At 44.9% G+C, this 24,540-nt stretch overlaps 1 protein-coding gene across 2 annotated transcripts in view; it reads left to right on the top strand.

Annotated features, from left to right (window-relative positions):
• Nucleotides 1-24,540, top strand: part of LOC112257388 (rab GTPase-activating protein 1) — a 182,092-nt gene that overhangs the window by 110,951 nt on the left and 46,601 nt on the right. For both annotated transcript variants that reach the window (XM_042326559.1, XM_042326558.1), the window contains 2 exons: nt 19,872-19,985; nt 24,443-24,517. In XM_042326559.1, the coding sequence (XP_042182493.1) occupies nt 19,872-19,985; nt 24,443-24,517 (189 nt within the window). The remainder of the gene's footprint in view (nt 1-19,871; nt 19,986-24,442; nt 24,518-24,540) is intronic.

Below are 24,540 nucleotides of genomic sequence, written 5' to 3'. Positions count from 1 at the left end.
TATAAGCTCACATAGTTGCTGTCACAACTCTTAACTCCACACAGTTGTCACTGACTAGTTGAATATTAATTTCCCACTGAGCAAACAATTTCTGTACTTTTTGTTCTGCTTGCAGCCCCGGGTGTCCTGAAAGGAAAATGGTGAAACGCTTCATTGTGATGCTAAATATAAGGGCTGGACTAGCAGATAAATGAAAATATCATTTTTTCTCGGGACTGCCAGGGTTAAAAGTATTGCATCGGTTTAGAGCATAGTGTTCACCAAATGTCTTATACCGATGTACTGCTTTTAAATCATGAGAAAGAGTAAAGGACTGCCACACTTCAGGGAGAGATCTGGAATTGGTCTGTTGGTGACCAGACTGTTGGTCAGCCGCTTTGGTCTTGGTAGCTAGTGCTGGATGGTCCCTGTCTCTGTGCTGAGCCAGTCAGACAGTGGCTGTGTCTGCTACTGTGACTGTGTGTGGATGCCACTAACTGTGACTGTGTGTGGATGCCACTAACTGTGACTGTGTGTGGATGCCACTAACTGTGACTGTGTGTGGATTAGAGCTTGACCGATTAATCGGAATCTAGCGATGCCTTTCTTAAAATCAATACACAGAAGTATATATTTTTAAACCTGCATATTTAGCTAAAAGAAATCCAGGTTAGCAGGCAATATTAACCAGGTGAAATTGTGTCACTTCTCTTGCGTTCATTGCACGCAGAGTCAGGGTATATGCAACAGTTTGGGCAGCCTGGCTCATTGCGAACTAATTTGCCAGAGTTTTACGTAATTATGACATAACATTGAAGGTTCTGCAATGTAACAGGAATATTTAGACTGATGGATGCCACCCGTTAGATAAAATACGGAACGGTTCCGTATTTCATTGAAAGAATAAACCTCTTGTTTTCGAGATGATAGTTTCCTGATTCGACCATATTAATGACCTACGGCTCGCATTTCCGTGTGTTATTATGTTATAATTAAGTCGATGATTTGATAGAGCAGTCTGACTGAGCGATGGTAGGCACCAGCAGGCTCGTAAGCATTCATTCAAACAGCACTTTCGTGCGTTTTGCCAGCAGCTCTGCTGTTTATGACTTCAAACCTATCAACCCCCGAGATTAGGCTGGTGTAACGATGTGATGTGAAATGGCTAGCTAGTTAGCGGGGTGCGCGCTAATAGCGTTTCAAACGTCACTCGCTCTGAGACTTGGAGTAGTTGTTCCCCTTGCCCTGCAAGGGCCATGGCTTTTGTGGAGCGATGGGTAACGCTGCTTCGAGTGTGGCTGTTGTCGTTGTGTTCCTGGTTCGAGCCCAGGTAGGGGCGAGGAGAGGGAAGGAAGCTATACTGTTACACTGGCAATACTAAAGTGCCTATAAGAACATCCAATAGTCAAAGGTATATGAAATACAAATGGTATAGAGAGAAATAATCCTATAATTGCTATAATAACTACAACCTAAAACTTCTTACCTGGGAATATTGAAGACTCATGTTAAAAGGAACCACCAGCTTTCATATGTTCTCATGTTCTGAGCAAGGAACTTAAACGTTAGCTTTTTTACATAGCACATATTGCACTTTTACTTTCTTCTCCAACACTTTGTTTTTGCATTTTTTAAACCAAATTGAACATGTTTCATTATTTATTTGAGGCTAAATTGATTTTTATTGATGTATTATATTAAGTTAAAATAAGTGTTCATTCAGTATTGTTGTAATTGTCATTATTACAAATACATTTTTAAAATCGGTACCGGCTTTTTTTGTCATCCAATAATCGGTATCGGCGTTGAAAAAAATCATAATCGGTCGACCTCTAGTGTGGATGCCACTAACGGTGACTGTGTGTGGATGCCACTAACGGTGACTGTGTGTGGATGCCACTAACGGTGACTGTGTGTGGATGCCACTAATGGTGACTGTGTGTGGATGCCACTAACGGTGACTGTGTGTGGATGCCACTAACGGTGACTGTGTGTGGATGCCACTAACGGTGACTGTGTGTGGATGCCACTAACGGTGACTGTGTGTGGATGCCACTAACGGTGACTGTGTGTGGATGCCACTAACGGTGACTGTGTGTGGATGTCACTTAACGGTGACTGTGTGTGGATGCCACTTAACGGTGACTGTGTGTGGATGCCACTTAACGGTGACTGTGTGTGGATGCCACTTAACGGTGACTGTGTGTGGATGCCACTTAACGGTGACTGTGTGTGGATGCCACTTAACGGTGACTGTGTGTGGATGCCACTTAACGGTGACTGTGTGTGGATGCCACTTAACGGTGACTGTGTGTGGATGCCACTTAACGGTGACTGTGTGTGGATGCCACTTAACGGTGACTGTGTGTGGATGCCACTTAACGGTGACTGTGTGTGGATGCCACTTAACGGTGACTGTGTGTGGATGCCACTTAACGGTGACTGTGTGTGGATGCCACTTAACGGTGACTGTGTGTGGATGCCACTTAACGGTGACTGTGTGTGGATGCCACTAACGGCGACTGTGTGTGGATGCCACTCACGGAGACTGTGTGTGGATGCCACTAACGGAGACTGTGTGTGGATGCCACTCACGGCGACTGTGTGTGGATGCCACTCACGGAGACTGTGTGTGGATGCCACTCACGGAGACTGTGTGTGGATGCCACTCACGGAGACTGTGTGTGGATGCCACTCACGGAGACTGTGTGTGGATGCCACTCACGGAGACTGTGTGTGGATGCCACTCACGGAGACTGTGTGGAAAGTGTAGTTGCATTATTTAGAGTGTTCTGTTCCAGATAAACATCAATAATGGAAACCAGGGTAATTAATTTTTGAAAAGAGGGTTTGCTAGCATTTTTGTGTGTGTGTGTGTGAGAGTACCAGTCCCTCATATCTAGTGATGGGGGGATAATCGAAAGTCACATATCTGGATATCATTTTTTTAAACAGCATTACCTGCACCAAAACTCAGTATTTTTTCCTCATAGCTTGTTCTCCATCTTCATTTTAAATAGGGAGCCAGTTTGTTTTCAGCACTTTTATTTCCATGACTGACCAAAACCATTTTTGTCATGGCTCAGTCTTGCCCCTCTGCAGCAGACATATGGTGAGAAATATGTTTTGAATCGCAGTATAGAATCACAATACATAGAGAATCGTTATAATCATAATACTTATCATATCATCACCAAAGTATCGTGCTAATATAGTATCGTAAGGTCCCAGCCTTACTCTCACGCTTGGTCGCCCTGGGATACAGATGCAGGTTGGTGGCGTTGATATCTGGCAGTCTGGACCAGCTACATAGGCTTACTGTACATAGCCTTCAGATTACAGGCCTACCTAAGAGTAGAGCAAAACAACTGGCTAGGTACTGCTCTGTTTCAGCTGTTATGGGCAGCCTAGCTGTGTGGAGGAGAAGGTACTGCTCTGTTTCAGCTGTTATGGGCAGCCTAGCTGTGTGGAGGAGATACTGCTATGTTTCAGCTGTTATGGGCAGCCTAGCTCTGTGGAGGAGAAGGTACTGCTCTGTTTCAGCTGTTATGGGCAGCCTAGCTCTGTGGAGGAGAAGGTACTGCTCTGTTTCAGCTGTTATGGGCAGTCTAGCTGTGTGGAGGAGAAGGTACTGCTCTGTTTCAGCTGTTATGGGCAGTCTAGCTGTGTGGAGGAGAAGGTACTGCTCTGTTTCAGCTGTTATGGGCAGCCTAGCTGTGTGGAGGAGAAGGTACTGCTCTGTTTCAGCTGTTATGGGCAGCCTAGCTGTGTGGAGAAGGCACTGCTTTGTTTCAGCTGTTATGGGCAGCCTAGCTGTGTGGAGGAGAAGGTACTGCTCTGTTTCAGCTGTTATGGGCAGCCTAGCTGTGTGGAGGAGAAGGCACTGCTCTGTTTCAGCTGTTATGGGCAGTCTAGCTGTGTGGTGGAGAAGGTACTGCCCTGTTTCAGCTGTTATGGGCAGCCTAGCTGTGTGGAGAAGGCACTGCTTTGTTTCAGCTGTTATGGGCAGCCTAGCTGTGTGGAGGAGAAGGTACTGCTCTGTTTCAGCTGTTATGGGCAGCCTAGCTGTGTGGAGAAGGCACTGCTCTGTTTCAGCTGTTATGGGCAGTCTAGCTGTGTGGAGGAGAAGGTACTGCCCTGTTTCAGCTGTTATGGGCAGCCTAGCTGTGTGGAGAAGGTACTGCTCTGTTTTAGCTGTTATGGGCAGCCTAGCTCTGTGGAGGAGAAGGTACTGCTCTGTTTCAGCTGTTATGGGCAGCCTAGCTGTGTGGATGAGATACTGCTATGTTTCAGCTGTTATGGGCAGCCTAGCTCTGTGGAGGAGAAGGTACTGCTCTGTTTCAGCTGTTATGGGCAGCCTAGCTGTGTGGAGGAGAAGGTACTGCTCTGTTTCAGCTGTTATGGGCAGCCTAGCTGTGTAGAGGAGAAGGTACTGCTCTGTTTCAGCTGTTATGGGCAGCCTAGCTGTGTGGAGGAGAAGGTACTGCTCTGTTTCAGCTGTTATGGGCAGCCTAGCTGTGTAGAGGAGAAGGTACTGCTCTGTTTCAGCTGTTATGGGCAGCCTAGCTGTGTGGAGGAGAAGGTACTGCTCTGTTTCAGCTGTTATGGGCAGCCTAGCTGTGTAGAGGAGAAGGTACTGCTCTGTTTCAGCTGTTATGGGCAGCCTAGCTGTGTGGAGGAGAAGGTACTGCTCTGTTTCAGCTGTTATGGGCAGCCTAGCTGTGTAGAGGAGAAGGTACTGCTCTGTTTCAGCTGTTATGGGCAGCCTAGCTGTGTAGAGGAGAAGGTACTGCTCTGTTTCAGCTGTTATGGGCAGCCTAGCTGTGTAGAGGAGAAGGTACTGCTCTGTTTCAGCTGTTATGGGCAGCCTAGCTGTGTAGAGGAGAAGGTACTGCTCTGTTTCAGCTGTTATGGGCAGCCTAGCTGTGTAGAGGAGAAGGTACTGCTCTGTTTCAGCTGTTATGGGCAGCCTAGCTGTGTAGAGGAGAAGGTACTGCTCTGTTTCAGCTGTTATGGGCAGCCTAGCTGTGTGGAGGAGAAGGTACTGCTCTGTTTCAGCTGTTATGGGCAGCCTAGCTGTGTAGAGGAGAAGGTACTGCTCTGTTTCAGCTGTTATGGGCAGCCTAGCTGTGTAGAGGAGAAGGTACTGCTCTGTTTCAGCTGTTATGGGCAGCCTAGCTGTGTAGAGGAGAAGGTACTGCTCTGTTTCAGCTGTTATGGGCAGCCTAGCTCTGTGGAGGAGAAGGTACTTTTTGTTTCCTTATGTGTCCTTACATCAACGACCTTTAAAATGTTTGAATCTTTTATGATGTGATTTGTGGATTCTAATAAAGTATTTAAAGTGTGTACAGTGTGTATGTATTGTGTGAGCACTCTTGTGTGTGTCCTATAATCACAGTTATTCTATTCTGGTGGTGCCCTGTCAGAACGGGGATCCCAGTGGACTAACGTGTCACTACCTCCATGGTTCTTCTCTTGTGATTTTAACACAGACTTGTATTACATGTGTTATTGTAACGTGAGAACAATAATATAGAGCTTGACTGGTAACCAGAGTTGAGCTGACCGGATGGGATCTATTCCACACCACTGTCATATGAGTGTTGTTTTAAGAAGAGCGGGAGGAGAGGTAAGGAGGCTATAGAGTATTAGAAAAGAATGAAAGAGACAGAAGAAGTGTGGGATCCATCCCTTTCATTGCTTAGTGTTGTTTTAAGAAGAGGTTGAGGAAGGAGAGGTAAGGAAGGCATGTATTAAGAAGTGAATGATGTAATAAATTAAGGAAACAGACAGAGATGCAAGTTGATTTAAAGTGTGTGAGAGAGAAGGAGAGAAAGAGTAAGCGTGTGAGGAAGGTGAAGTGACCTGACCACTGGGACATTAAAATTGCATGATGGCCTTAATTCACCCTATACTGCACCTCACTCAGTGCTGAGGAAGGCATGGGGGTTCTTTCCTACCCAGACCTCCTGCTGGTATGTTGTCTCTAGCAGTGGAAGGGGAGGCTGCTGCCAGTCTAGGCTGGGACTATGCAGAGAGCCTCGTGGAGACTTCTTAGGATATCAGGGTTTTTCTGTATCAAAAAGGGTCTTAGGTGGTGGCCATGGCAGGGGGGCGTGACAATGGACAATTCCGGCTGAACTATTATGCCACTTTTCTGCAATTCTACACATTTTGACATGCATCTGAGAGAACATGTTGCAATTTTAAAGAAAATTTACTCAAATTATATGCATTTTTCCATGGCTATTGCTGTGTTCTTTTGCTCAAACATATCAATATCCATCCCGAAAATGTATTTTGGACTTCGATACAATATTTGGACATCGGGTCAACATTGATTCAACATCCCTTAAACCCAAACAATGTTAATTCATTATAGACATGTCTGTGTTGTAAAAATCTGCCTGCCTACTACTTAAACTGGGTACTAATCGTACCACTATATAGCACATACTATTTAGTAAAAAGCATGCCACTGCCGAACCGTATTACTTTTAGTGCTTTGAAGACAACTGAGAACTCGGAAACAAAACGACATCAGACTACAAAAATCATGACGTCGATGATCTTCAAGTCGGAGAAGTCGGAGCTCTAAGATGGTGTCTGAGTTTCTGACTTGTAATTCCAAGTTGGATGACCGTTCAAAAGCATTTTTGCCCAATCGGAGAGTTTTCCCCCAGTTGTCTTGAACGCAGCATCAGTTACGGCTTCACATATGAACCGGAAAGCATCGTCTGTAGCCCTACCCAGTGACCTTTCACTACACAGGAGTGAAGTTGTTTTGGGCTACACTTAACTAAGTAGCTACCATTTATTTGGAATGACGTAAACTTGAGTGTACCGTATGCCTACACATGTATCTCAACTGAAGAGTCACATGAAGCTTGAGAGGAATGGGAGGTGCAGTAGAGGAATGCAGTGCTGAGGCAGAGGGCTCGTAATGAGGACGACTGGCTAGCACTACTCTGAACTGTGTGATGAGCTTTCTGGCGCCCAGAGCTGCTGAAACATCACCCAAGTGGGTTCCACACATTGTGAAGGAGCAGTCCAGTTGCTACACGACTCAGGCTGGTTCCCAGAGTAGCTCTCTAAAATATCGTCAGACTCCATCTACATCAACTATCGCCCTGACCACCTTCCTTTGGTCAACCCATGAACTCTCCATCTTTGGAGGATGTATGCAGTCAGACTTGGCCTCCTATTGGTTGACCTACTGTAGTCAAGTATAGCTGGGCTACTCATGGTAATATATTGCTTGTTGGTTTTTTTCCTTTTGATGCGCTTTGAGATTGTTATAAAAAGCATTATAGAAATGTAATCAATTATTATTATATCGAAGATGGTTTATTTAGTTTAGTAGAGCGAAAAGCTGCCGACACCTGTGCTTTAATAGAAAATGGATACTAGCAATAGCAGTGTCGGGGTACATTTTTTTCTTTCAAGAAGAGCTAGTTGTTAACATGCACCTTCAACAATATAACTCAGATGTGCGAGTGCAATTTTTAATCATGAAATGTTGAAAGTACAAGGAAAGGGGGATACCTAGTCAATTGTACAACTGAATGCCTTCAACTGAAATGTGACTTCCGCATTTAACCCAACCCCTCTGAATCAGAGAGGTGTGTGGGGGGGCTGCCTTAATCGACATCCACGTCATCGGCGCTTGGGGAACAGTGGGTTAACTGCCTTGCTCAGGGGCAGAACAACAGATTTTTACCTTGCCAGCTTGGGGAGTCGATCCAGCAACCTTTCGGTTACTGGCCCAACGCTCCAAAAAACACACCAACAGTAGATATAATTTTGTTACAAACAAGAAACAGTTTAAAATGAAAAAACAGAACTCCACCTTGGACACCAAAAATAGTACAAAATGGAGAAATGAATAACTATATATAAAATACATACAGAATACTTAAAACTACTTAATCATGGCCTGTAAAATGACCATAAGGCATGCCTCCATGGCAGTCACCTCCTCCCGCTCCTTCTCCAGCCTCCACATCTGGACCCTTCTGGGAGGGAGAGGAGCCCACAGCTGCACCTTTGGAGGATGAGTAGATGATGATGCAATGGCAGCCCCACAGCGCCTCATCCATCACAGCATACCACTTCCAGGAAGCAGCTGTGGCCTCCTCTCCCTCCGTGCTGACTCCAGTGGGTGGAGCTTTCAACTCCTAAAAAATATGGAAAAGGATAGCTTTCAGCATCAAACATACCTCATGTAAATCCCTGTAACGGGTATTATTTCAACTGCAGTACATTTCTCTGGAATACTTGCACATTTCTAACATGTATATCTTCACACTTACATGAATGTGCCATTTGAAGCATAGGAAATCGATGGGAAAGGGTTGTTTCTCTCAGAGAAAAATGATCACTTTATTAGCTAAGTACAGCACAGTAATAAATGTCAAGATAACATACAGTAGCGTACCATGTATTTTTGCTTAAGGTTTTTCACCCATGCAGGTGACAGCTGCCCCTCCAGCTCTCACTCCTTTATGTAGATCCTAAGAAGACTTAACCAATATATAAGCCAAGTAGAGTTGTGTGAACTTGTGTAGATTGTTAGACTGCCACATGCTTTATCAAGTTGAAGTTCCAAGTTGAAACAGTAATGAGTGCAGCTTACCATTACTTTCACCATAACAGGGTATGTGGAATGAAACTAGACCCGTTCAGGTAGAAACTAATATAGACCCGTTCAGGCTGTAACCGTTCAGGCTGTAACTAATATAGACCCGTTCAGGCTTTAACCGTTCAGGTAGAAACGAATATAGACCCGTTCAGGTAGAAACGAATATAGACCCGTTCAGGTAGAAACTAATATAGACCCGTTCAGGCAGTAACTAATATAGACCCGTTCAGGCTGTAACCGTTCAGGCAGTAACTAATATAGACCCGTTCAGGCTGTAACCGTTCAGGCAGTAACTAATATAGACCCGTTCAGGTAGAAACTAATATAGACCCGTTCAGGCAGTAACTAATATAGACCCGTTCAGGCTGTAACCGTTCAGGCAGTAACTAATATAGACCCGTTCAGGTAGAAACTAATATACGTTCAGGCTGTAACCGTTCAGGCAGTAACTAATATAGACCCGTTCAGGTAGAAACTAATATAGACCCGTTCAGGCTGTAACCGTTCAGGCAGTAACTAATATAGACCCGTTCAGGTAGAAACTAATATAGACCCGTTCAGGCTGTAACTAATATAGACCCGTTCAGGCCTAATATAGACCCGTTCAAACTAATATAGACCCGTTCAGGCAGAACTAATATAGACCCGTTCAGGAAACCGTTCAGGCAGTAACTAATATAGACCCGTTCAGGCAGGCAGTAACTAATATAGACCCGTTCAGGGAAACTATAGACCGTTCAGGCAGTAACTAATATAGACCCGTTCAGGTAGAAACTAATATAGACCCGTTCAGGCTGTAACCGTTCAGGCTGTAAATATAGACGTTCAGGCTTTAACCGTTCAGGCTTCAGGCAGTAACTAATATAGACCCGTTCAGGTAGAAACTAATATAGACCCGTTCAGGCTGTAACGTTCAGGCAGTAACTAATATAGACCCGTTCAGGTAGAAACTAATATAGACCCGTTCAGGCAGTAACTAATATAGACCCGTTCAGGTAGAAACTAATATAGATCAGTAACAGGCCTAATATAGACCCGTTCAGGCTTTAACCGTTCAGGTCAGGTTCAGGCTGAAAGGCTGTAACTAATATAGACCCGTTCAGGCTTTAACCGTTCAGGTAGAAACTAATATAGACCCGTTCAGGTAGAAACTAATATAGACCCGTTCAGGCTGTAACTAATATAGACCCGTTCAGGCTTTAACCGTTCAGGTAGAAACGAATATAGACCCGTTCAGGTAGAAACTAATATAGACCCGTTCAGGCTGTAACTAATATAGACCCGTTCAGGCTTTAACCGTTCAGGCAGAAACGAATATAGACCCGTTCAGGTAGAAACTAATATAGACCCGTTCAGGCTGTAACCGTTCAGGTAGAAACTAATATAGACCCGTTCAGGTAGAAACTAATATAGACCCGTTCAGGCAGTAACTAATATAGACCCGTTCAGGCTTTAACCGTTCAGGTAGAAACTAATATAGACCCGTTCAGGCAGTAACTAATATAGACCCGTTCAGGCAGTAACTAATATAGACCCGTTCAGGCAGTAACTAATATAGACCCGTTCAGGCTGTAACCATTCAGGAAGAAACTAATATAGCATAGCATCAACACAGATAAACTGAGGTGAAAAATTGAAGAAAAGAGAAGTGTTGGGACCAGGAATGTGGACAATAGGAATGTAGGCTACTGCGTTACTGTAGTTATAGCTATTGCATAGTGCAGGCAACAGAGAGCTAGCTATGGCCACATTACTTACTCAAAACCTTACGTTGGCGCCATTTCAGGTGTTCGAGTTGTTCGCCACTGAATTAAATGCCTTCTATTGTCATCAGACCCTGCAACAGTTTGAACAAAAGCCTTGGCTAGTTAGCTAGCTAGCTAATTAGGCTAAAGTTAAATATGAAGTGGTCGCTCAACAGCAAGTAACTAACGTTACTGTTCGAACAGTTAGAACTTCTACTCCTACTAGCTAGCTAAAAGCAAAGCAGGCAGCAAGCTGCAAATCTGTTTTCAAATCTGTGTGATGAAACAGTCGCAATCCTTTTAAAGAGAACAAAAACGACTAACATTTTAACACCACCACAGAAGCTTCTCTATTCGCCATCTTCCAAGAGTTCTAGCTATCAAAACTTGCAGCTCCCCTCTTCCAATGCGAAATTTCCAATAATTGTGCTGCAAATTATACAAGGTGAAAAGCTGAAATTAGTATAAAATCCTGGCATTTAAAACATACTAGATTTTTTGAAAATTCACATTCTATTTTCTAACTACTTTCGCAAAACTAAGATATTGTATCGTTTTCCGCTATTCATTGATTTCGGTAGTGCATCGCCATATCTAATTGATCAACTGATTATCAGCTGTTTTCAAAGCCAAAATTAGTATGACATCTGGGCATTTAACGTATACTTGATTTATTGCATACTCAAACGGCATACTATTTAGAACGTAAGTATCGGTATTCGGACACTGCCATTGTTCAAATTAGTTTCATCTGCTGACCATACACACTGTTTAATATTACTCATGTGAGCAGTGTGAGTACCATTATGAGTACCATTGAGTACATTCCTTGGTAAAATGCAGCTGTTTTTATTTCAATATCAAATCATTTCTGGGTAACAATTAAGTACCTTACTGTGATTTGTTTTCAATTAAAATGGTCAAAAATAAACAAAAATAGCTTCTCAGCAAAGAGCAATTTTTCAAGCTAGGACTTCTGGGAGAGGTATGAGTGGGGAGGGGGAACTGAACTTGCTGTTATTGGCAGAGAGGTTTGGAACTCTCCTAGCCAACCAAAACAGGCTGAAATGTCAGGTGTTCTTTTCAAACAGCCCTTACACTAAAAGGGCATGATTATTTTCACAATTTCACAGTATCATTACAATCTCATAGTGTGGAAATATATATAGAACACAGGAAAATCATGTTTTTGACTGCACTGGGCCTTTTAATAGTTGTATTTTCTTGGTTAATATGCACCACCACCTCACTTTCTTTCTTTCCTCGTCTTTATCTGTCTCTATCTCACTCCCTAAGGCAAGTTTGCAGCCCATGTGATTATAGGGGCTGAGTTCTCAAACAGAAAGCTTTGAGGGAGCAGAAATGATACACCCTCCAGCGATGGGACTGGTAGCAATAAAATGCTTGATAAGTGCATCATAAGCATGCTTTTAAACAGCTCTTTGTTCTGGGGTTTTGCTGGTTTTAAAAATATCAAATCCTCCTGTGACACTGGTCCCATACAGGGTACAGAGGTTGGTAATAGCTGACACATATACACACACACATACACACACAGTCTTGCCGAATTAACCTTGTGGGAACAGTCCCATTCAAAATCCTATTAACCTTAACCCTAACTTTAACCTAACCATAGCCCTAAACCTAATCCTAGCTCCTAACCCTATCTCCTAACCCTAAAACTAACCCTAGCTCCTAACCCTAAAACTAACCCTAGCTCCTAACACTAAAACAACCCTAGCTCCTAACCCTAAAACTAACCCTAGCTCTTAAATCTAACTCTAGCTCCTAACCCTCAAACTAACCCTAGCTCCTAACGCTCAAAATAACCCTAGCTCCTTACCCTCAAACTAACCCTAGCTCCTCACCCTAAAACTAACCCTAGCTCCTCACCCTAAAACTAACCCTCAAACTAACCCTAGCTCCTAACCCTCAAACTAACCCTAGCTCCTCTCCCTAAAACTAAACCCTAGCTCCTCACCCTAAAACTAACCCTATCTCCTAACCCTAAAACTAAACCCTAGCTCCTCACCCTAAAACTAACCCTCAAACTAACCCTAGCTCCTAACCTTCAAACTAACCCTAGCTCCTAACCCTAAAACTAACCCTAGCTCCTAACCCTAAAACTAAACCCTAGCTCCTCACCCTAAAACTAACCCTCAAACTAACCCTAGCTCCTAACCCTCAAACTAACCCTAGCTCCTCACCCTAAAACTAACCCTAGCTCCTAACACTAACACTAGCTCCTAACCCTAAAACTAACCCTAGCTCCTCAACCTAAAACTATGCCTAGCTCCTAACCCTAAAACTAACCCTAGATCCTAACCCTAAAACTAACCCTAGCTCCTCACCCTAAACCTAACCCTAGCTCCTCACCCTAAAACTAACCCTAGCTCCTCACCCTAAAACTAACCCTAGCTCCTCACCCTAAAACTAACCCTAGCTCCTCACCCTAAAACTAACCCTAGCTCCTCACCCTAAAACTAACCCTAGCTCCTCACCCTAACCCTAGCTCCTAACTCTAAAACTAACCCTAGCTCCTCACCCTCAAACTAAACCCTAGCTCCTAACCCTAACCCTAAAACTAACCCTAACTCCTAACCCTACCCCTAACTCCTCACCCTCAAACTAAACCCTAGCTCCTCACCCTAACCCTAGCTCATAACCCTCAAACTAAACCCTAGCTCCTCACCCTAACCCTTAATGTAATTATAACACTAACACTAATTCTAACTTTAACCCTAAACCTCCTAGAAATAGCATTTGACCTTGTGGGGACCAACAAAATATCCCCAGTTGGTCCAATTTTTGTTTGTTTACTATTCTTGTGGGGACATCTAGTCCCCAGATGAATAGTTAAACATGTCCACACACCACCCCCCAGAGGCATACCACAGGTCATTAGCATGGTTCAGCCACCGTGTTTCATTGTGATTTTAATAAGACTGTTGTTAGTGGTGAGCAGCTCCATGCTCACTGCCATGTTTATTTCCTCAGTAATGAGTACTGGTTGATGAACCTGTAATGGATACCATGGTAGATGTACAGTATTATGAGTTGCATGGATGTATGTATATGACTGTGTCTCTCTGCCTTCATATGACCTTTCTGTGTACTGTATAATGAGAATTAAGGTTTGGCTGTATAACAGTCACATGTATTTCTCCAGACTTCATACGAGGCTGAGCTCACAGAAAAGCTAAACGTGTGTTCTCATTGTGACGACCCTCCCACTCTGTCTGTAGTATTCTGTCTTTGTTCTTGTTTCCTTATTAGGTGGGCGGAGTTGGGAGGGTCGTCAGCTTCATGGGAAACACCTGGGCCAGGTGTCTCCCAGGATAAATAGACCTCTTCCACATTCATGGAGGAGACTCTCCATGCAGACACCTTTATGGATTTTGTTGTGTTTCTTGGTGGTTTTTGGGTTGTTTGTGACAACATCTTTCAACACCCTGCATTATCACATTCATGCATGCAAAACACTCACTTACACTACTGATTACTGATTACACACACCATTGTATATTTTCCTTAGTTGCTTTAGTTAATAAATATATATTTTGTTACTCCTTATCTCCACGTTGTCTCCCTTTTGTTACGGGCTTTGAGCCGGTTCGTGACAAGTGGGGGCTCATCCGGGATATTTGAACTATTGGTTTGGGAGACCGTGGAGGTACGTGTTTGGTTTGCATATTTTGATAGGCCCAGTATTGGTTGCCTTTGTGGTTTGGTTTGTGTGCTGTGTTGGAGAGAGTATAATGGTTAGTTTCCAGGCCCTGCCTAGCCTGAACTCTTGTTCTACTTTCTGTTGGGACGTCAGTCTGAGGTGAGTAATCGGCTGTGTACCTCGGTGGGAGATTTGGGTAGGGTAGTGGAACTTGCTACCCGGAGCTATAGCCTTTTTCCCCTGATAGGTTTAGCGACATGTTTCATTTTTTGAATATGTTGGGCATGGTTAATGTCTGTTATTTTTGTGTGGTGTCTGTGGACTGAGCAGTTGTCTCGGGGGCACATCCGTGGCTTGGTGGAATTTGCCAGCATGCTGGGGAGTTTTTCCTTGCCAGCGGGCTACAGTGCGTAAATTCCCACCGCAAATCTGCACGAAGACTAGGGTTGAGTTTTTGTAGGTTTTGGGGAAGCTCCGTATCTCATCTCTCTTCTGTGGTGCTCAGGGTGATTGTCAATTCTCTGGTTGTGGTCTGGTGTGCTCAGCAGAAGGGAAGAGCAAGAATTTTATTTTATGGCATCTTATGTAGATAAGTTCATTCGCTCTCCATCAGAGGAATTGTTAGATTTAGGTACTAAAGAACAGCTGTTGAAGGTCGCGGAACACTACAAGGTTGAGATTAGTGATAAACGTCTAAAGAATTCTATTAGGTTTATATTGAAGGCCAATCTGATGGAGAGTGGTATTCTTGAAGTTACCACTGGGCCAGCCTCTGCTGAGGATTTGTCGTCTCCCCATAACGTTACAAAAACTTGAGCATGCGACTTAGTTCCAATCGCAACTCGCCGTGGTTACGTCACGAGCCGTGGTTACGTCACGCGCCGTGGTTACGTCACGCGCCGTGGTTACGTCACGCGCCGTGGTTACGTCACGCGCCGTGGTTACGTCACGCGCCGTGGTTACGTCACGCGCCGTGGTTACGTCACGCGCCGTGGTTACGTCACTCGCCGTGGTTACGTCACTCGCCGTGGTTACGTCACCGCCGTGGTTACGTCACTCGCCGTGGTTACGTCACTCGCCGTGGTTACGTCACGCGCCGTGGTTACGTCACTCGCCGTGGTTACGTCACTCGCCGTGGTTTACGTCACTCGCCGTGGTTACGTCACACGCCGTGGTTACGGTCACGTCACGCCACGCCGTGGTTACGCCACGCGCCGTGGTTACGTCACGCGCCGTGGTTACGCCACGCGCCGTGGTTACGCCACGCGCCGTGGTTACGTCACGCGCCGTGGTTACGCCACGCGCCGTGGTTACGTCACGCGCCGTGGTTACGTCACGCGCCGTGGTTACGCCACGCGCCCGCGCCACGCCGCGTGGTTACGCCACGCGCCGTGGTTACGCCACGCGCCGTGGTTACGCCGCGCCGTGGTTACGCCACGCGCCGTGGTTACGTCACGCGCCGTGGTTACGTCACGCGCCGTGGTTACGTCACGCGCCGTGGTTACGTCACGCGCCGTGGTTACGTCACGCGCCGTGGTTACGTCACGCGCCGTGGTTACGTGGCCCTGTTTTCATGTGATGCCGTCAGAATGACCAGTGGTTTCTCATTGTCGGATGTGGTTAGTTCCTCTGGGGTTTCTGTCATAGAGCCATGTAAAAAGATACTCACACACTGTTAAAGGCTCACGCTGTTTTATTGTGCCTTTCCAGCCAAAGATCTTCTTCTGGGGTCAACATTTTGGTCCCATGTGAATGTACTGTACACAACATTAGCATTTTTAAACTAGCCATAACATGCCATTCAGCAGACGCTTTTATCCAACGAAACTTACAGTAGTACAGTACAGAGTGTATACATTTTTACATGTGACCCCAGCGGGAATTGAACCCACACGACCCTAGCGTTGCTAGCACCACACTCTTACCAACTGAGCCACACACGACCACAGCTGTGGGGGTAACTGGGCCAGAATAAGCCCCTGCTGTGATAGTGACCTAACGTTCCCTGAGTCTGCTTTTACACCACGGGACGGCCAGTTGTGACATTTGAGAAGTTTTTGTTTTGGTCAAGTGACAGAGAGAGACATGGAGACATGGAGAGACATACCGAGAGAGAGAGACAGACCGAGAGAGAGAGACAGACCGAGAGAGAGAGAGACAGACAGACATGGAGAGAGAGCGAGACAGGCTAGGTTACGTCAGAAATCCCTATAATTGGTTGATAGAGCAGAGGTAGCAGTTCCAGTATAGTGCAGTACACACCCCTCCAACTCTCCAGTCATCCCCCTCTCTTCTCATCCTCTACTGCGAGGACAAGGGGTATGGAAAAGTTGATTCTTCTGCACCAATGAGGATGGTTCCGTGCCAATGTTTTGTTTTTGAAGCTCTTGTCACTGTACAGAAGCTGAGACCTCTTTCTCTCTCTTTCTCTGTCATGTCAATGAACTCTGTAATGATGGGTCTTACTTTAGACAAAGATCCCTGGCTTGTTTTTGGACATTCTCCAGGTCATCCTGGGGTGTTGTACAGACACCAACCAGCACCAGAGGTTACTGAACAGGGATGCATCCACACAGAGCTGTAGGAGAGAACCCTGGGTCTCCATCTGGATCTATGTGGCTGGAGACAGACCCTGGCACTGGGCCCAGCACTGCTCTCTGGCTGTTGAAGACACTGTGTCTCAGCCCCTTTCTCAGCTGAGCCAGCCTCAGCCCCTGCCTGTCAGATGTGTTGTGTGTACACATCTCAGATATGCTGCGTTCTGGGTGCCTTCCCTCTCCCCAATCCCCCCTTGTCTCCCCCTCTCTCCTCTCCCAGAGAGTCAGACAAACAAACAGAGAGGCTGCATCCAGCCTGAACAGACAGGGGGAACACTCTGTACCATGCTCTGACAGTCTGGCTGACTGGGAGGGACATCCCCTTACTGGCTGACAGTCTGGCTGACTGGGAGGGACATCCCCTTACTGGCTGACTGACTGGCTGACTGGGAGAGACATCCCCTTACTGGCTGACTGAGTTACTGGCTGACTGGGAGGGACATGCTCTGACTGGGAGGGACATGCTCTGACTGGGAGGGACATGCTCTGACTGGGAGGGACATGCTCTGACTGGGAGGGACATGATCTGACTGACTGGGAGGGACATGATCTGACTGACTGGGAGGGACATGATCTGACTGACTGGGAGGGACATGATCTGACTGACTGACTGGGAGGGACATGATCTGACTGACTGACTGGGAGGGACATGATCTGACTGACTGACTGGGAGGGACATGATCTGACTGACTGACTGGGAGGGACATGATCTGACTGACTGACTGGGAGGGACATGATCTGACTGACTGACTGGGAGGGACATGATCTGACTGACTGACTGGGAGGGACATGATCTGACTGACTGACTGGGAGGGACATGATCTGACTGACTGACTGGGAGGGACATGATCTGACTGACTGACTGGGAGGGACATGATCTGACTGACTGACTGGGAGGGACATGATCTGACTGACTGACTGGGAGGGACATGATCTGACTGGGACATGCTCTGACTGACTGACTGGGAGGGACATGATCTGACTGACTGACTGGGAGGGACATGATCTGACTGACTGACTGGGAGGGACATGCTCTGACTGGGACATGCTCTGACTGACTGGGAGGGACATGCTCTGACTGACTGGGAGGGACATGCTCTGACTGACTGGGAGGGACATGCTCTGACTGACTGGGAGGGACATGCTCTGACTGACTGGGAGGGACATGCTCTGACTGGCTGGGACATTTTTTTTTCATTTTTTAAAATTTATTTTACTAGGCAAGTTTTCAATGACGGCCTAGGGACAGTGGGTTAACTGCCTGTTCAGGGGCAGAGCGACAGATTTGTACCTTGTCAGCTCGGGGATTTGAACTTGCAACCTTTCGGTTACTAGCGCAACGCTCTAACCACTAGGCTACCCTGCCGCCCCATGATCATGATCTGACTGACTGACTGGCTGACTGGGAGGGACATGCTCTGACTGACTGACTGGGAGGGACATGCTCTGACTGACTGACTGGGAGGGACATGCTCTGACTGACTGACTGGGAGGGACATGCTCTGACTGACTGACTGGGAGGGACATGCTCTGACTGACTGACTGGGAGGGACATGCTCTGACTGACTGACTGGGAGGGACATGCTCTGACTGACTGACTGGGAGGGACATGCTCTGACTGACTGACTGGGAGGGACATGCTCTGACTGACTGACTGGCTGACTGGGAGGGACATGCTCTGACTGGCTGACTGGGAGGGACATGCTCTGACTGACTGACTGGGAGGGACATGCTCTGACTGACTGACTGGCTGACTGGGAGGGACATGCTCTTGGGCACCAATGATCTGACTCACTGTCTCAGTAGCTCTGGGGAGAGGGATTTACAATAGAACACCGGCCCCTGGTGGAGCCTGAGAGGAACGGTGTTGACTGGTGTGGTTGAATTTGTACTGTTTGCTTTCGCACTCATCAGCCTGTTGGATTCCTCAGGTTTTAACTGAACTTCATGTACAGTAGCAGTGGTTCATTGGGGACGATCTAACTCCAGAAGAACAGCCAATCTCAATGGAATGAACTATATGGACCACTGACTGTTTCCTGTCTCTCTCTCTGTCTCTCTCTCTGACGCTTTCAATTCAATTCGCTTTATTGGCATGACGTAACAATGTACACATTGCCAAAGCTTATTTTGAATTTTTACAATATAAAAATAAATCAAAATGAGAATCAAAATTGTCAACGGGACAAATGTAGCAACAATAACCAAGGGCCAAAATAACCATACGTTGAACAATAACAATAAGCAGACAGTAGAGGACATGTGCAGGTTGATTGGTCTGTCAGACACTGTCCCTCATCTTATGGCAGGCAGCAATGTAGTGCGCTGCCAACCCACAGCTCTCTGCGTTCTCCCCCTCCCTCTGTCTCTCTCTCTGTCTCTCTCTCTGCTCTCTATGTCTCTCTCTATCTGTCTCTCTCTCTGTCTCTGTCAATTCAATTCAAGGGGCTTTATTAGCATGGGAAGCGTGTTAACATTGCCAAAGCAAGTGGAGTAGATAATATACTAACGTGAAATAAACAATAAAAATGAACAGTAAACATTGCACATTCAAAATGTCTTTATTCTTTTGAAACTTCTGTATGTCATATTATGTATATATACAGTGTTGTACTGTACAAATGGTTCAAGTACAAAAGGGAAAATAAATAAACAATATGGGTTGTATTTACAATGGTGTTTTTTATTCACTGGTTTTTCTTGTGGGAACAGGTCACAAATCTTGCTGCTGTGATGGCACACTGTGGAATTTCACCCAGTAGATATGGGAGTTTATCAAAATCGGGTTTGTTTTCGAATTCTTTGTGGATCTGTGTAATCTGAGGGAAATATGTGTCTCTAATAAGGTCATACATTGGGCAGGAGGTTAGGAAGTGCAGCTCAGTTTCCACCTAATTTTGTGGGCAGTGTGCACAAAGCCTGTCTTCTCTTGAGAGCCATGTCTGCCTACGGCGGCCTTTCTCAATGGCAAGGCTATGCTGACTGAGTCTGTACATAGTCAAAGCTTTCCTTATGTTTGGGTCAGTCACAGTGGTCAGGTATTCTGCCACTGTGTACTCTCTGTTTAGGGCCAAATAGCATTCTAGTTTTTTTGTTAGTTCTTTCCAATGTGTCAAGTAATTATCTTTTTGTTTTCTCATGATTTGGTTGGGTCTAATTGTGTTTGTCTCTCTCTCTTTCTCTCTCTCTCTCTCTCGCTCCCTCTCTCCCTTTCTGTGTGTTCTCTTTTCAATGGCTCTCAGGAGTCTCCCCAGGACAGTGCCATCACCAGAGACATTAACAGGACTTTCCCAGCTCACGACTACTTCAAGGACACTGGAGGAGACGGGCAAGACTCACTCTACAAGATCTGCAAGGTGTAGTAGTAGTATGTAGTATCAGTAGTAGTATGCCCCCGCCCCCCCGGTGAATCATAAAACCTTTACATTACTAGGAGAGAGGACTCCACAACCGCTCAAAGATTGGTTGGATTAGAAGAACTGGAGCCCAAAACCTGGGTCTACTTTACAGCAACACTTGGCTGAGTAGTGAGCACTTCACCGTTGAGTCTACTGTGTTATCATCGACAGACTGGAGCTTCGTTACAGAATCACTTGTCTGAATAGTGAGCACTTCACTGTTGAGTCTAGAGGTCGACCGATTAATCGGCACGACCGATTAATTAGGGCCGATTTCAAATTTTCGTAGCGATCGGTAATCTGCATTTTTGGACGCCGATTATGGCCAATTACATTGCACTCCATGAGGAGACTGCGTGGCAGGCTGACCACCTGTTACGCGAGTGAAGCAAGGAGCCAAGATAAGTTTCTGGTTCTTATTTTTCAGAGTAAATGACTCACGGACACTAGAGAAGCTTTAACCAAGTTTAATTCTTCCCAAAGGGTCTGTACAGCTGTAATTCAGACAACCCAACATTTCTCCCATCACAGATACATAGATATATATATATCCCACTCAAGACACTCCTTCTCTCCAATCCTTACATCGTATGGTTCTATAGGAAAAGAGTAACAGGATACTAATTCCCTTCAGGGGATCTGACTTCACCTCCTGACCTCAACCCCTTATTCACCTAGTCCACAGATGTCCATTTGTCTCCCCTATATCAACACGTTGCTCTCCTCCCGTCCACCCAAAAATGTCAAATCCAACACTAGCTAGCATTAAACTTCTCTTATAAAAAACAATCAACTGTAACATAATCACTAGTTAACTACACATGGTTGATATTACTAGTTTAACTAGCTTGTCCTGCGTTGCAAATAATCAATTTGGTTCCTGTTAATTTATCATCGAATCACAGCCTACTTCGCCAAACGGGTGATTATTTAACAAGCGCAAGCACTGTCGCTGCACCAATGTGTACCTAACCATAAACATCCATGTGTACCTAACCATAAACATCCATGTGTACCTAACCATAAACATCCATGTGTACCTAACCATAAACATCCATGTGTACCTAACCATAAACATCCATGTGTACCTAACCATAAACATCAATGTGTACCTAACCATAAACATCCATGTGTACCTAACCATAAACATCCATGTGTACCTAACCATAAACATCCATGTGTACCTAACCATAAACATCAATGTGTACCTAACCATAAACATCAATGTGTACCTAACCATAAACATCAATGTGTACCTAACCATAAACATCAATGTGTACCTAACCGTAAACATCCATGTGTACCTAACCGTAAACATCCATGTGTACCTAACCATAAACATCCATGTGTACCTAACCATAAACATCCATACACAAGTATATATTTATAAACCTGCATATTTAGTTAAAAGAAATTAATGTTATCAGGCAATATTAACACGGGAAATTGTGTCACTTCTCTTACGTTCTGTGCAAGCAGAGTCAGGGTATATGCAACAGTTTGGGCCGCCTGGCTCGTTGCGAACTGTGTGAAGAACATTTCTTCCTAAGGTTGTGCAATGTAACAGCAATGTAACGGCAATATTTAGACTTATGGATGTCACCTGTTCGATAAAATACAAAACGGTTCTGTATTTTGCTGAAAGAATAAACGTTTTGTTTTTGAAATGATAGTTTCCGGATTTGACCATATTCATTTTTTATTTTTTATTTATTTCACTTTTTGTTTAACCAGTTTGGCCAGTTAAGAGCAAGTTCTCATTTACAACTGGGACCTGTCCAAGATAAAGCAAAGCAGTGTGACACAAACAACACAGAGTTACACATGGAATAAACATACATAGAGTCAATAACACAATAGAAAACATCTATATACCGTGTGTGTAAATGTAGTAAGATTAGGGAGGTAAGGCAATAAATAGGCCGTAGTGGCGAAATAATTACAATTTAGGAATTAAACACTGGACTGATAGATGTGCAGAAGATGAATGTGCAAGTAGAGATACTGGGGTGCAAAGTAGCAAAAAATAAATAACAATATGGGGATGAGGTGGTTGGATGGGCTATTTACAGATGGGCTATGTACAGGTGCAGTGATCTGTGAGCTGCTCTGACAGCTGATGCATAAAGTTAGTGAGGGAGATATGAGTCTCCAGCTTCAGTAATTTTTTTCAATTCGTTCCAGTCATTGGCAGTAGAGAACTGGAAGGAAATTGGCTTTGGGGGTGACCAGTGAAATATACCTGCTGGAGCGCGTGCTATGGGTGGGTGCTGCTATGATGACCAGTGAGCTGAGATAAGGTGGGGCTTTACCTAGCAAAGACTTATAGATGACCTGGAGCCAGTGGGTTTGGCAAAGAATATGAAGTGAGGGCCAGCCAACGAGAGCGTACAGGTCTCAGTGGTGGGTGGTATATGGGGCTTTGGTGAGAACGGATGGCACTGTGATAGACTACATCCAATTTAACTCGTATTTCTGTGTGTTTATTATAATTAAGTATGATTTGATATTTGATAGAGCAGTCTGACTGAGCGGTGGTAGGCAGCAGCAGGCTCGTAAGCATTCATTCAAACTTTACTGCGTTTGCCAGCAGCTCTTAGCAATGCTTGACTCACAGCGCTGTTTATGACTTATCAACTCCTGAGATTAGGCTGGCAATACTAAAGTGCCTATAAGAACATCCAATAGTCAAAGGTATATGAAATACAAATGGTATAGAGAAAAATAGTCCTATAATAACTATAACCTAAAACTTCTTACCTAGGAATATTGAAGACTCATGTTAAAAGGAACCACCAGCTTTCATATGTTCTCATGTTCTGAGCAAGGAATTTAAACATTAGCTTTTTTACATGGCACATATTACAGCAACACTTGGCTGAGTAGTGAGCACTTCACCGTTGAGTCGACAGACAAGTTGAATTTTGGCTCAGATACTAATTAGGCAGTTGGGTCAATGGGCTAACACCACACTTCCAAACATGATAAACTGAGGCCCAGTTCCCATAATGATTAAACTGAGGCAATGTTTGTGTTTGAGTCTACTGGCCGGGCGGTCTCTATCCATCAAGGAGGACTGAGCAAGCAGCAGTGCTTTGGTGTCGTTGACTGGTTTCACTCTTGATTCCCTGTGACTGGGAGAAAGGTTTGCGGCGATCTAAGTGATTGTTTTTTTATTTGACCTTTATTTAACTAGGCAAGTCCGTTAAGAAAAAAATATTATTTTCATTGACGGCCTAGGAACAGTGGGTTAACTGCCTTGTTCAGGGGCAGAACAAAATATTTTTAACTTGTCAGCGATCCTGCAACCTTTCTTTACTAGTCCAACGCTCTAAACACTACCTGCCGCCCCATATATTCCTCTGAAGTCATGAATAATTTATCCTTTTCAAACAATAACCCCAGGTACTTCTCAATAATTCATCAACTGTCTCTCTCATCTCTCTGTGTGTGTGTGTGTGAGAAAGGGAGTGATCCATATCAATGAACTCCCTGAACTGTTAATGGGGAGAGAGTAATTCTCACTCTGTTGAAGGAGAGTTGTACTGTGGGTTAGTATGGTGCAGGCAGTGACAACACCAGGGTTATGGGTTTGATTCCTGCACGGGTGACATTCTAAGTGTGTCACTGTCAATACTGACAGTTCTGGAAGACCCTTTAAATAAAAGCATCTGATAAATGACCATGTTGTTATTATAACTCTGAGAATGTACTTTACAGTAGCGCTAACATCTTCTCTCTCTCTTTCTGTCTCTAACATCTGCTCTCTCTCTCTCTGTCGCTAACATCTGCTCTCTCTCTTTCTGTCGCTAACATCTGCTCTCTCTCTCTCTGTCGCTAACATCTGCTCTCTCTCTTTCTGTCGCTAACATCTGCTCTCTCTCTTTCTGTCGCTAACATCTGCTCTCTCTCTTTCTGTCTCTAACATCTGATCTCTCTCTTTCTGTCTCTAACATCTGATCTCTCTCTTTCTGTCGCTAACATCTGATCTCTCTCTTTCTGTCTCTAACATCTGATCTCTCTCTTTCTGTCTCTAACATCTGATCTCTCTCTTTCTGTCGCTAACATCTGATCTCTCTCTTTCTGTCTCTAACATCTGATCTCTCTCTTTCTGTCGCTAACATCTGATCTCTCTCTTTCTGTCTCTAACATCTGATCTCTCTCTTTCTGTCTCTAACATCTGATCTCTCTCTTTCTGTCTCTAACATCTGCTCTCTCTCTTTCTGTCGCTAACATCTGATCTCTCTCTTTCTGTCTCTAACATCTGATCTCTCTCTTTCTGTCGCTAACATCCGCTCTCTCTCTTTCTGTCGCTAACATCTGCTCTCTCTCTTTCTGTCTCTACTCAGTGTATGATGAGGAGATTGGTTACTTTCTGTCTCTAACATTAAGTCTCTCTCTCCTCTTCTCCCCAGGCCTACTCAGTGTATGATGAGGAGATTGGTTACTGCCAGGGACAGTCTTTCCTGGCCGCTGTGCTGCTGCTGCACGTGAGTTACAGATGACCAACGCT

The sequence above is a fragment of the Oncorhynchus tshawytscha genome, linkage group LG09, assembly GCF_018296145.1.
Source record: "Oncorhynchus tshawytscha isolate Ot180627B linkage group LG09, Otsh_v2.0, whole genome shotgun sequence".
In the NCBI taxonomy this organism is placed as follows: domain Eukaryota; kingdom Metazoa; phylum Chordata; class Actinopteri; order Salmoniformes; family Salmonidae; genus Oncorhynchus; species Oncorhynchus tshawytscha.
Note: the sequence above shows the minus strand (reverse complement) of the source record. Positions and strands in the feature narration are given on the sequence as shown.